Here is an 11,460-nt window from a genome sequence, read left to right as displayed (position 1 = left end):
TGTCAAAGATTATGTATCTAGAAAATCCAAAACGAATAGTAATTTAGGACGGAAGGAGCAGTATTGAATACTCGAGGACTTATGTGGGTTATGCAAGATGATAATTCGGGGAGCTATATGCTGCAGTTCTACAGCTTTCTGATTTTGATAATTTTACATGGAGCCTGTGCTTGCATTTTACATGAAAGCTAATGCAAATATGTTGCAAAGTTACTCTCTCATGGGCATGGGCTCGCCTCCATTCGCAAGATCACTTGATCATTTGCTATCCTTGCACGAGTGGCACACGATTATTTGCTGTGCTCGTGAAAACACGATGGCACATGAAGCAAATAGCGATCCCTGTCTGATAAGAGAGCACCAAATCTAGGCCGAAATGTTGCAGGTGTGCAGAAACGGGCCGCATGGCATGGATACGCTAAAGGAAACGAAGCAAAGGCCCGTGACGTAGCCCCCCATCGAGTCAGAGGGTTCCATCCACCCGACCGAGCAGCTACCCCGCCGCCGCTTCCGATCCTAACTCCGCTGATCGCCGGTGAAGATGAGGAAAACGAAGGAGGAGAAGAGGACGCTGGGCATCCTCGCAGGGTCCGGAGACGACTCCGATGGCCCCGACGAGGACCCTTCCAGCATCCAGATCAACGAGGACTACGCGCGTCGTGATGAGGCGCCGCAGCAGCGCCTCGAGAAGCGCAGGGAGGAGGGCCTGCAGCTCCCCGCCTCCGAGGAGTCGTCCGACGTGGAGGAGGAGGACGAGGAGTCGTCCGAAGAGGACGACGCCATCATCGCCTCGCGCCGCGTCGATCGCCGCATGTTCGAGGACACTCGTCGTCCTCGTCGGAAGACGAGGCCGAGGAAGAAGAGCTCAAGCAGGAGAAGAGAAAGGTCAACAAGGAGAAGCCTCTCTACCTCAAGGACGTGAACGCCCGCCACCTGCTCGACGAGGGCACCGAGGCCACGGCGCAGACCGGCCGGAGCAGCAAGTACGACAGGATCGCGTACCACGGGCAGCAGAAGAAGGGACTGGAGGCTTTCCTTCAGGCGCAGAAGGAGGTTCTTGGCGATGGCGATGACGATGATCTGTTCCAAGTGAAGCCCAAGGTCGGAGCTGGTGATGATGATCACCATGAGGAGGAGGAGGAGGATGAGAAGCATACCATGGAGCTAGCTGGTGAGGTTTTCGGCGATGACGAGGAGCTGGACGAGAACGAGAAGTTCTTGAAGGAATTCTTCCTCAAGAGGCCGTACCTTGAGTCGGGGAAGGAGGGCAAGTCCTATCTGAATGATATTCATGAGTTGTCGGAGGAAAAGGAGCTTGAGAAGCAGGAACAGTACGAACATGCTCATAATTACCGGCACGATGAGGCCGTGGCATCTGGGGCAGTGGTGGCAGACCGGGTGACAGGACATTCAAGGGTTGTTGAAGGATCGGCGAGGAAGAAGGAGAGCAGCAGGAAGCAGCAGCGGAAGAGCAAGGGGGAGCGGGCAGCTCAGGCTAAGCAGGAGCAAGTAGAGGAGCTGAAGCATCTCAAGAATTTGAAGAAGAAAGAGATCGCAGAGAAGCTTGAGAGGATCCGAATGATTGCCGGCCATGATGCTTGTCGTAAGCTTGGTGTTGATGACTTGGAGGAGGATTTTGATCCGGAGGATTATGCAGGAAAATGCAGGAGATGTTTGGTGACAGTTATTATGAGGCTGATGATGTTGATCCGGAGTTTGGAAGTGGCGAAGAGATGGATTTAGAGAAAGCTGATTCTGGCAAGGAAGATAATTTTCTTGAGCTTCCTAAGGGCTGGAGCTGGACTACTGGCCAATCTAAAGACGATCAGTCTACTGCCACTGATGGGGAAGCTACGAAAGGGAGGATTTCTCTCAAGGACAAGGTGGAGCTTGGGAAGGAGATGAAAGAGTACTACAAGTTAGACCATGAGGATACTATTGGAGATTTGAAGACTCGGTTCAAGTACAAGAAGGTTAATCCCAACAGTTTTGGCCTGAGTGCCTGCGAGATACTGGCATCAGATGACAAGGATTTGAACCAGTATGTTCCTATGAAGAAGCTGGCTCCTTACAGGGAGAGTGAATGGAAGGTGACGTGTCATAAAAAGTTCAGCAAGGATTTGATCCTTGGAGTTCAGAAACAAGAAGGGAAGGAGGACAAATCTAGCAAGAAACCTGGGTCTGTGGAAGGTCCCAGTTCTTCAGAACCAGACAATGATAAACCGATGGATGAACAAGAGGAAACAGATGCCAAGAGAAAGTCCACCAGGAGTGGACGAAGGAAGCGCCGGAATGGAGATCTAAAGATGTCAACTAAAAGAAAAAAAGGCGTACGGAATAATAAAAGCCGAAACGTCCCAAGAGCCATTGAGCTTTGCATTGAGAGCCTAGTTTATATCATCAAAGGAATCTTTGCTTCTTCTTTTATGCATCTTAGTTTAGGAGGGTTGAAGTCATGGTCGAGTCTTATTTCTTCTGGTTTGGGAACTGCAAGCTGGTGTCATCCAACTTTAAACATTTGTTTGTGAACCAATATAATTTCACCGTCTTGAAGTTCGCTGGTATTATCTTCTCTGTTATATATTTTTGCTTTTTTTCCGGATTACTCAACAATTGCAATTGATGAGCAGTGAATTGAACACTGATCGAGGCTGTGTCCACATGTAGAAAAAGCATGTCTGCAGAATGTTCCATCTCTTTCGTTTATGTGGTGAACTGGTGATGCTTGAGGCTTGAGTTGCAAAACAGCAAAAGCCTGATGAGTTTGTGCCACGGCAGGTCAGACTCGGAGCATCTGCGATAGATGCCTCATCAGCGTGGATAGTTGCTTCAACGACTGCAAGAACTTCAACTAATTCGTTGCAAAACCCTATCGTTCCTAGCATAGATCTTCTGACTTCAACTTTTCTGAACTCTTAAACTCCATTCAACTAGGTACTTCGACCAAATCAAAAGTAATCAGGTGCGTTCCCGGGGAGGTGGCCAAATCTCCTTCAGGCTCTGCAGTCTGCACCGCCCGAATGAGAGATGCGCGGTCCCCGCTCCTCAGCTACGCCCACCTCAGCGGCCTCCTCGCCCGCTGCGGCCGCGCCGGGGACCTTCGGCTCGGCGCGGCGCTCCACGCGGTCGTCTCCAAGAACCCCGCCCACTTCCACCTCTGCGCTCGCCGCGCCGATCTCTGCCACGTGCTCGCCGCATGGAACTCCCTCGTAGCCATGTACGCGCGCTGCGGCCGCCGCGGGGACGCCGCCAGAGTGTTCGACGAAATGCACGTCCGGGACCCCGTGTCCTGGAACTCGCTCCTCGCCGCCTCCTCCGCGTCGGCCTCGGATGCGCTCGCGCTGCTCAGGCGGATGCTGCGCGCGGCCCCGGGCGCCGGCGCGTGCGACCACGCCACGCTAACCACCGTCCTGTCCGCGTGCGCGCGCGCTGACGGGGGCGCGGGTGCCGCGTCGCTCGCCGCGGTGCACGGGCTGGCAGTGTCGTGCGGGCTCGACGCGGGGGTGTCCGTCGGGAACGCGCTGGTGACCGCCTACTTCGAGTGCGGCTCCCCAGGCTCGGCGGAGCGGGTGTTCGGCGCGATGGTGGAGAGGAACGTCATCACGTGGACGGCGATGGTCTCCGGGATGGCCCGGGCGGAGCTGGACAGGGAGAGTCTCTCTCTGTTCCGGCAGATGAGGCGCGCGGTGGACGCCAACAGTGCGACATATTCAAGCTCCCTGTTGGCTTGTGCTGGATCGCTTGCAGCCAGGGAAGGGCAGCAGATTCATGGGCTTGTCGTCAAGGCTGGGTTTGAGACTGACCTCCATGTAGAGAGTGGGCTCATGGATGTGTACTCCAAATGCGGGTTGATGGAAGATGCCCTGAGAGTGTTCCGCTCTCGTCAGGACCCTGATGAAGTGTTCTTGACAGTGATTCTTGGTGGATTTGCTCAAAATGGACTGGAGGAGAAGGCATTCGAATTGTTTGCTGAAATGGTTGGCACGGGAATTGTCATGGATGCAAACATGGTTTCTGCAGTTCTAGGGGCCTTCGGTGCTTCTGCGCCGTTTGCTCTCGGGAAGCAGATCCACGCACTGGTCATCAAGAAATGCTTCGGAGGGAACACCTATGTCTGCAATGGTCTGATTAATATGTATTCCAAATGTGGTGAACTAGAGGAGTCTGTCAAAGTGTTTGATGGAATGCCGAGGAAGAACACCATTTCATGGAACTCCATCATTGCAGCCTTTGCCCGACATGGCCATGGTTCGGAGGTTTTCCGGCTGTTTGAGTCCCTGAAAGCCGATGGTGCCAAGCCCACTGATGTCACTTTTTTATCACTGCTCCATGGATGCAGCCATGTTGGATCAGCCAAGGGACTGGAGATACTGAATTCGATGTCATCACAGTATGGAATCCATCCAAGGGTGGAGCATTATGCTTGTGTTGTCGACATGCTTGGCCGATCCGGTCTGTTAGATGATGCGAAAGCATTCATAGAAGATGGACCCTTCAAGGACAACCCTCTTCTTTGGCAGGCCTTAATGGGAGCTTGTAGCTTCCACGAGAACTCAGAGGTCGGGAAATATGCTGCAGAGAAGTTGCTTCTCTTGGCCCCTGACTGCACTGCTGCTTATGTCTTGCTATCAAAAATCTTCTCATCCGAGGGCAGATGGAATGACAGAGCCAGGATCATGAAGAGGATGAGAGAATTGGGCTTGAGGAAGGATACTGGCAAGAGCTGGATTGAGCTCCAAAAGGAGGTCCGATCTTTTGCCATCAGGACCTCTCACCGTGATTCTGCTGGTGTCAATAATATGATGCTGCAGTTCTCTGCAGCTTCCAGTGATCAAGAAGATCCAGTACAGAGCAATGCTTCGTGAAATGTCGTGCGCATTTTCCGTCCTAGTTTCTTGTGTGCATTGTGCATATCTGATTTGCAATGGGCATCATACATGATTGTCAGTACTACATGGTTCAGGGATTTCTTACTCATCATATCTGACCTGAAAATTGTACAAAATACATTCTGTTTTGCTTCATTATTTGGTGTTTGCGTCCATATTTGAGAAAAATAAAAGTATGGTGAGCAAAGGTAACTTAACTCACACTAGCAAGGTACTAATTCACCGAACCTTTTGAGTGATGCAATCTTGTTACAACTGAACCTTGAGTGATGCAGGAATAGGTACACTAGCGCTGTACAGAATCTGGTCAGAAGAACAAAGCAAAATACGACAAAACCTTTGCGTTAACAATGTGTCCTACTCGAGCTACGGCTGATTTTCACCGTGCTTACCTGCACACGTGCCAGACTGACGGCGGACACAGGCATTAGCGACGGGGAGGGAAGACTTCTCGAACTTGGAGGGAAGACTTCTCGAACTGAACCTCCTCTATATGTTCCCTCCGCTTCTGACGCCCGCTTTATGTGTTGCCTCGTAGGCAGGCAGGACTGCAGGAGAAGGCTTCGGAAATGGGGTATTTTGGTTTTTTTAAAAAACTATCTCAGTCTGGCTAAAATCTCATACCTTTTCATGGGCCATTCAAACACCACCTACGGCCCTACGGCTTCATCCGTGGGCCTAAAGCCTTTTAAATAATGGGCGCGTGATCATGCTCCATGAAACTAGGGGTGTTTAGCTCCAGATTAAAGTTTAGTTCCAGTCACATCGAATGTTTGAATACTAATTAGGAGTATAAATATAGATTAATTATCAAAGGTTAATTTGCGAGATGAATCTATTAAACCTAATTAGTTCATGATTTGACTCGGTGATGCTACAGTAAACATGAACTTAATTAGACTTAATAGATTCATCTCGCGAATTAGCCTTCATTTATGTATATTTAATACTCCTAATTATTATATAAACATTCGATGTGATAGTACCTCCTGAACCAACCAGATTGCAACTCCTCTTGGGACTAGAGTGGCAGTAGCACACTGAGCAAGAAGAGACATGGGTGCTAATGTCACCAATCAACCTAGGTAATAGAGATCGCATCAACACCAGGAATCCACTCACATTCATCATGGCACTGTATGGAAAACTCAGTTTCTTTTCCAACGAAACTTCCAACCTGGATTGCTGGTTTGCTGCAAACCAACACATAATCTCAGGCCAATAACTCATTCCCATGGCTGCGTAAAAAAATTCTTCATAGAGAGGGAGACGACACTAAGGCCACTAATACCAAGTTACCAACTGATAGGTCATTGATCATATGAGCAGTATGAAGTGATACATAAATCGGCGCAATACAATTATATTAGCACCATAAAGCTTCAGCCAAGCTTTAGTTAAAAAAACTAAGTACAACATTGCCTGATGGCATAATACTGAGTACTAGTGCACCCGCCGACACAATTTGAGAGAACATTTACCATCGTAGAAAACAAATATAGGATACACACAAAGCTGAAACTTGTAGGCACATCTAGAGCAGTTGAGCTGTGATAATCCCCGACACTTCATTCGGATAATCAAGTTTCTTCCTTTTCCTCCGCCGCCTCTGCCAAACTCTTCATCACGCACTGGAGCTTGCTGCCACATTCTGACATTCCTGCATCAAATTCACAAAATTCAGTTATACCAGAAGCCCCTGCATCACTCAAAAAGTTCAGCTCTACCAAGATGCTGCACCTAACAAACTAACCATATCGTATTTGGGGAGTACTACAACACTATCATATTTTTCTCTATATAGTAGTTTCAATCCTTCAGATTTTTCTCAATATAGAAGTTAAAGTTTCAATCCTTCTTAAATGACTCAAATTCTGTAACATCATGAATGTAACACTTGTTGAGTTTATGCAGACTGTTACTCAGAGTTGCATGAAGTGCTCACCACTGACCAGTTCCCCATTTCATCATGCGCCTTGTCCTGCAGGATTCAAGAAAGAAGCCGGCCATGCAATTGTGTAAGGATAGATCAGTGCCGCCTCACAATCCTTACTGGGCAACATCTTGAACTTCATAGTTTCAAGATCAATGGAGAATAGATGATTCCACTGCCGCAAGAACACAATGCCAGTAGCCACTCCGATGACATCCAGCTCATGCTGGTACGAATCCACTGAAGGATTGATCATCTCTGTCAGCACCTTGTGGAACCTCACCGACTTCTCCACCCGCCTCCATGCCATCCCACCATCACCATCTGCGGTGCCAGTCCACACCTCAATGCGGAAGCCACTCATGGTGAGCAGGTGGAGCACATTGGCATCCTCCTCTTCACCCCTGTCGACGGTGTCAAAGCTAAGCTCCCGCAAAGCAGGCGGGAGGTCGAGGACGGAGAACTCCATGGACACCGTGCTGAACGCCACCATGCGCTCCCCACCGTGGAGCCTCCAGTACAGCGACCGGTTCGCCTGCATCGCCCGGGAGCCGGCGGCTAGGTCGGTCTGGCACGCGACGCCGGCGACGTCGGCCCAGGAGAGCTCGCCGGAGGATAGGAACAGCGCGCGCAGCTCCCCCGATGCAGCGTCGCGCGAGACGCAGACCACCCGGAACTCCGAGGAGTCACCATAGTCGGCGAAGAGGCCGTACCCGACGGCGCGCCCGGCAGGGGGCGCCGGGAGGGAGACGCAGCGGCGGGAGACCGGGTCCGCGACGGCGAGCTCCTGGGACCCCATGTTCTTGAGGAGGAGGCGGCCGTTGCGGCAGTCCAGGTGCTCCCACGCGGCGGCGCCGAGGCCCAGCCAGCCGCCGCCGGGGAGGAAGGAGAGGGCGAAGTCGCCGTTGGCGGCCGCAGCCGCGGACGAGGAGGAGGATGGGGGAGAGAGGGGGAGGAATTGGAACTTGCCGCGGCGGCGGTTGGGGAATAGGAGCAGGCAGCCGAGGAGGCGCGGGCAGGAGGAAGGGTGGCGGCGGCGGAAGCGGCGGAGGAATGGCGCGCTGCGGGCGGCGCGGAGGAAGGGCTTGCAGGCTGCGGCGGCGCGGAGGAGATCGGCGGGGGTGGGGAGGCGAACGAAGACCTCGCGGAGGAGGTCGTCGCCCAGCGCGACGACGGCGGCGGCGGCCGCCGGAGCCATGTGGCGCTCCTGGACCGAGATCGGAACGGCCAGGTCACTCCACTCACTCCTAGGTTTCGGACAAGTCGTGCGCACATGCGAAGAAGGCGAAGAAGCACAGCGAAATGGAAAAGGAGCCCATCATATAGCCCAGGTTCCATTCCGGGCCAAGCCTTGCACTTACCCATCTGGTCCAGCCCAATACTCCAGAAGCCCACTAAAACCCCAACAATACCGGGCGATCTGGGCCGTCGGTCCGCCAGATCGCGAGCGAGCGAGAGGGAGAGAGACGAGGGAGAAATGAGTGCGGCGGTGGGCGGGCTGCGGCGCCTGCTGGCGGCGGCGGCGACGGCGGGGGCCGCGGAGGCGCGGGCGGCCATCTTCGGCCACGCGCTGAACCCGACGGGAAAGCGCGCGGCCACGAAGCTGCTGCGGAAGAAGATGGTTGGGGACCAGGTGGCGCAGTGGTACCCCTACGACATCAAGCGCGACGACCCGCTCGTCATGGCGCGCGAGGAGAAGGAGTAAGCACCCGCCTCCCTCCTCCCGCTTCTCCGCTGCCTCTGATGCTCGGTCGCAGTAATCATCACGCTTGGTTGCTTTGCTTGTGCTCGCCATGAGTTCCTCGACGTGCCTCGTCCTTGGTGACTATCAGTGACGCCGGGGATGTGTTTGTTGGTATGCCTCAGTGACACCAAATCGTTGAGTTCGCAAGATTGGTGCTAGTTCTTGATTGTTGCAGCTAGGGGTTAAGGTTCCCCAGCTCCATTTGGAGCATGGTATTCCTTGGCATGGAAATTCAGTGCTTTCGCCTGAGGTGCTTATGTTCGCTGGAGCAAGTGGTGTTCACTCACGCTTTGACCGGTCAGCACTCATAATTACCTTTGTTTCTGGTGTGGTGGGTTAGGCAGCTAGATTGCTCAGCATGTGTGCTTGGATGGTTTCAACCGGTTTGGGAAAAAAACAGGTTGCTCACCCCCTAGCACGCCTCTAGTTTCCTTTTGGTGCATTTTCGACATTCATTGCTGCTACTAATGTCGATCTGGTGCATATTTGAGTGACAAACTGTGTTACATTCAGTACAATGATTGTTCTTATTCACTTCTCACAATAATCTATACCTGCTAGTGCCTTGTTGTTATTGACAGGATAAATCATAATTTTTTGCTACACTACCGCCCTGTTTGGATAGGGAAGATTTGGATCCAAATATCTAGGATTTGATTCGGAATGAACTAAACAAAAAATTTCTAGAGCAACCCCCACTTCCAACCACTCCTCAGGGATTTGGTAATGTTGGATAAAAGTTGATGTTTGGCATGTCAGGAGATATTTAACATAACCATACGTTGGTTGTTGCAGGGGAATGCATTTGTTTTTCTTGTAGCTTTTGTTTATGTGCCTATGCATTTAGGGGAACTATAGCACAGCACCACTGTTGCTTGTCTAGATGGGCTTGTGCCTGTGAAATGTAGATTTGGTGTCACCATGGTATACATTGATAGCTCTCAGCCCAAGAATGTGTTTGTTAGTGTGCCAGGTTGCATTTTTTCAATTTTCATGCCTTACTAGCTGTTAGCCCATTTTAAGATACGGCAACTGACATGTAATGTATATCTATCAGTATTGATCCAAACCTTTGACTTGGTTGATTTATGGCAAAGCACGACATGGATCATTCAACATTTTGTCACGTTAAAGTTTGTTCACCTAATCAATTAATTGTGGTGGATCATGCACTTGGGCTTATTTCTTCACAGCAGACATGAAGTACCAGTTTGCACTGCTTCATCTACTTAGTTTTACATTGTCATTTTATGTTACCATGACTTGAAACCCAGAAATCACTGACAAATTCCCTACTGGGTTTTGTTGGAAACTTTGGTTTATTTGGTATTGATTACAGGGAAATTGGTCTGGGAGTGGTCTTAGTGGTTGTATCATTTGACAAAGAATATATAACAAATGCAATATGAGTAACCTGACTCATTTTTACTTCTTCAGAAAGCCAGAGAATTCTTCAATGTTAGATTGTATCTTATTTGCAATTCCTGCATTCTGGGTGCAATAGGAACCTTGTGATATTGTATCAATATAACTCTGTACACTTGTCTTGTTCAGTGTCGGCCAGCCAAAGTGCTGCTAGTTTCACAATGGGAATATGGAATGTGTTCATACTAAAATACTTATAAAAATGCTAGGCTGGTGACTGATGTTTCTTTCTGCCTGGAGACAGAAACTTCATGAGAGCTGCCAGGCCACAAGCTAAAGCACTGTCACAATTGCCATGAATGAAGCACGATATTTGTATCAGTGCATCCATCCTGAACACCATATTGTTCATGTTTTTCCTTCTTGTTCGTCTTCATGACATATCACAAATTAACAACAGATGAAATGCTTGCTTTACTTATTGGTTGGAAGAACTTTCCTTTTAAGACCATACTATGATTTATGAGCATTTATCTTATGGGGGCATGTCTCGTTTCCACAGGCGTCTGTCCAAGCTGGAAATGCTGAAGCGTCGTGGCAAGGGTCCGCCGAAGAAGGGCCAGGGAAGACGTGCGGTCAAGAGAAGCAAATAATCGCCACACTGATGCCCAGTTCTGTTTTCTGGCGTTTGCCTTGTTTGCATACTGCAATGTTTTCTTGGGTGACGATAGATGAAGAAACCCTCACTGTTTGCTCAAACAAGTTTAGTCTACGACTGATTTTCAATGAAATCGCGTTCCCCGTTTGAAGCATGATGCTTCCAAGTTCCAAAAGTTCTCATGATGCAAACAAGTGGCAGTTGCCGCATTGCTGTGGCCCTGGGTTTCATAAAGTTTTCAGAATGAACAAGATGTCTTTCACTCAAGATGAGGGGAAAAAAGTCCAAACCTGAACGAAAGATGCTCAAAACTATTAGCATCGTACAACATGGAGACTTGAGCTTCTGCGTCCGCATGCACGTCACGTGAGAAAAAAAAAAGGCACACAGAATGGAGCGCACAGCCCAACCGAGCAAGCAATCCCATTCCCAACGCTGCAGCCGCCGGCCGGCTCGGCGGCGTCTAGAACTCGACGCGCACGGCGTCTGCGCAACTGCCGCCGTCGAACACGCCGGCGGCGGCGCCACTGCCGCTCCCGTCGCGCTTACGAGGCACCGGGAAGCTCAGCACACACGCGAAGTCGCTCTCCTCGCCGTCCTGCGCGGCGCGCACGGCGACCCTGACGCTGATCCACCCCTGGGCGCGCTCCCGCGCGAGCGCCGCGGCCACCGCGCGCGCGCCCCGCCCGGGCGCCACGCGCTGCACGCCGGCCCACGCCACCGGCAGCGTCGCGCCGCCGCCGCCGCGGCTCAGCGTGAACGCCGGCAACGCCACGGCCGCGCCGAGCTCCTGCCCGGCGTAGAACGGCGCGGCCCTGACCCCCGTGTACCGGCGGCGCGGGTGCACGCCCGGCGGGCCGTCGTCGAACCG

At 51.4% G+C, this 11,460-nt stretch overlaps 3 protein-coding genes and 1 pseudogene across 4 annotated transcripts; 3 read left to right on the top strand and 1 right to left on the bottom strand.

Moving 5' to 3' along the window:
* The first annotated feature begins 317 nt into the window (after positions 1-317).
* On the top strand, positions 318-2,557 carry LOC117847488 (uncharacterized; annotated as a pseudogene).
* Positions 2,558-2,685: 128 nt separating this feature from the next.
* Positions 2,686-5,086, top strand: LOC117847489 (pentatricopeptide repeat-containing protein At3g05340). The gene has a single exon (XM_034728702.2). The coding sequence runs from the start codon at positions 3,021-3,023 to the stop codon at positions 4,863-4,865; it is 1,845 nt and encodes a 614-aa protein (XP_034584593.1). The 5' UTR covers positions 2,686-3,020; the 3' UTR covers positions 4,866-5,086.
* A 1,088-nt stretch (positions 5,087-6,174) lies between these two features.
* Positions 6,175-8,101, bottom strand: LOC117848743 (uncharacterized). 2 transcript variants are annotated; one of them, XM_034730267.2, is made up of 2 exons: positions 6,842-8,101; positions 6,175-6,549 (listed from the first exon to the last, which is right to left on the bottom strand). In XM_034730267.2, exon 1 carries the CDS (start codon positions 8,018-8,020, stop codon positions 6,857-6,859), a length of 1,164 nt encoding a protein of 387 aa, XP_034586158.1. In that variant the 5' UTR covers positions 8,021-8,101; the 3' UTR covers positions 6,175-6,549; positions 6,842-6,856. The 2 variants fall into 2 exon arrangements, with proteins under 2 accessions (XP_034586158.1, XP_034586157.1); XM_034730266.2 differs by having other exon boundaries at positions 6,835-8,098.
* Positions 8,102-8,251: 150 nt separating this feature from the next.
* LOC117848744 (small ribosomal subunit protein mS33) lies at positions 8,252-10,743 on the top strand. Its single transcript, XM_034730268.2, has 2 exons — positions 8,252-8,523; positions 10,494-10,743. The coding sequence occupies exons 1-2, from the start codon at positions 8,300-8,302 to the stop codon at positions 10,582-10,584; spliced, it is 315 nt and encodes a 104-aa protein (XP_034586159.1). The 5' UTR covers positions 8,252-8,299; the 3' UTR covers positions 10,585-10,743.
* Positions 10,744-11,460: the final 717 nt, after the last annotated feature.

This window comes from Setaria viridis, chromosome 3 (genome assembly GCF_005286985.2).
Source record: "Setaria viridis chromosome 3, Setaria_viridis_v4.0, whole genome shotgun sequence".
Taxonomy (NCBI): Eukaryota; Viridiplantae; Streptophyta; class Magnoliopsida; order Poales; family Poaceae; genus Setaria; species Setaria viridis.
The sequence above is the reverse complement of the archived record's forward strand: the minus strand, read 5'-3'. Positions and strand labels throughout refer to the sequence as shown.

Bases quoted from the DNA above. Each gene is read 5' to 3' on its own strand.
- LOC117847489 (XM_034728702.2), top strand. From the start codon at position 3,021: ATGAGAGATGCGCGGTCCCCGCTCCTCAGCTACGCCCACCTCAGCGGC.
- LOC117848743 (XM_034730267.2), bottom strand. From the start codon at position 8,020: ATGGCTCCGGCGGCCGCCGCCGCCGTCGTCGCGCTGGGCGACGACCTC.
- LOC117848744 (XM_034730268.2), top strand. From the start codon at position 8,300: ATGAGTGCGGCGGTGGGCGGGCTGCGGCGCCTGCTGGCGGCGGCGGCG. The intron at 8,524-10,493 runs GTAAGCACCCGC...TCGTTTCCACAG, and splicing joins ATGGCGCGCGAGGAGAAGGA to GCGTCTGTCCAAGCTGGAAA.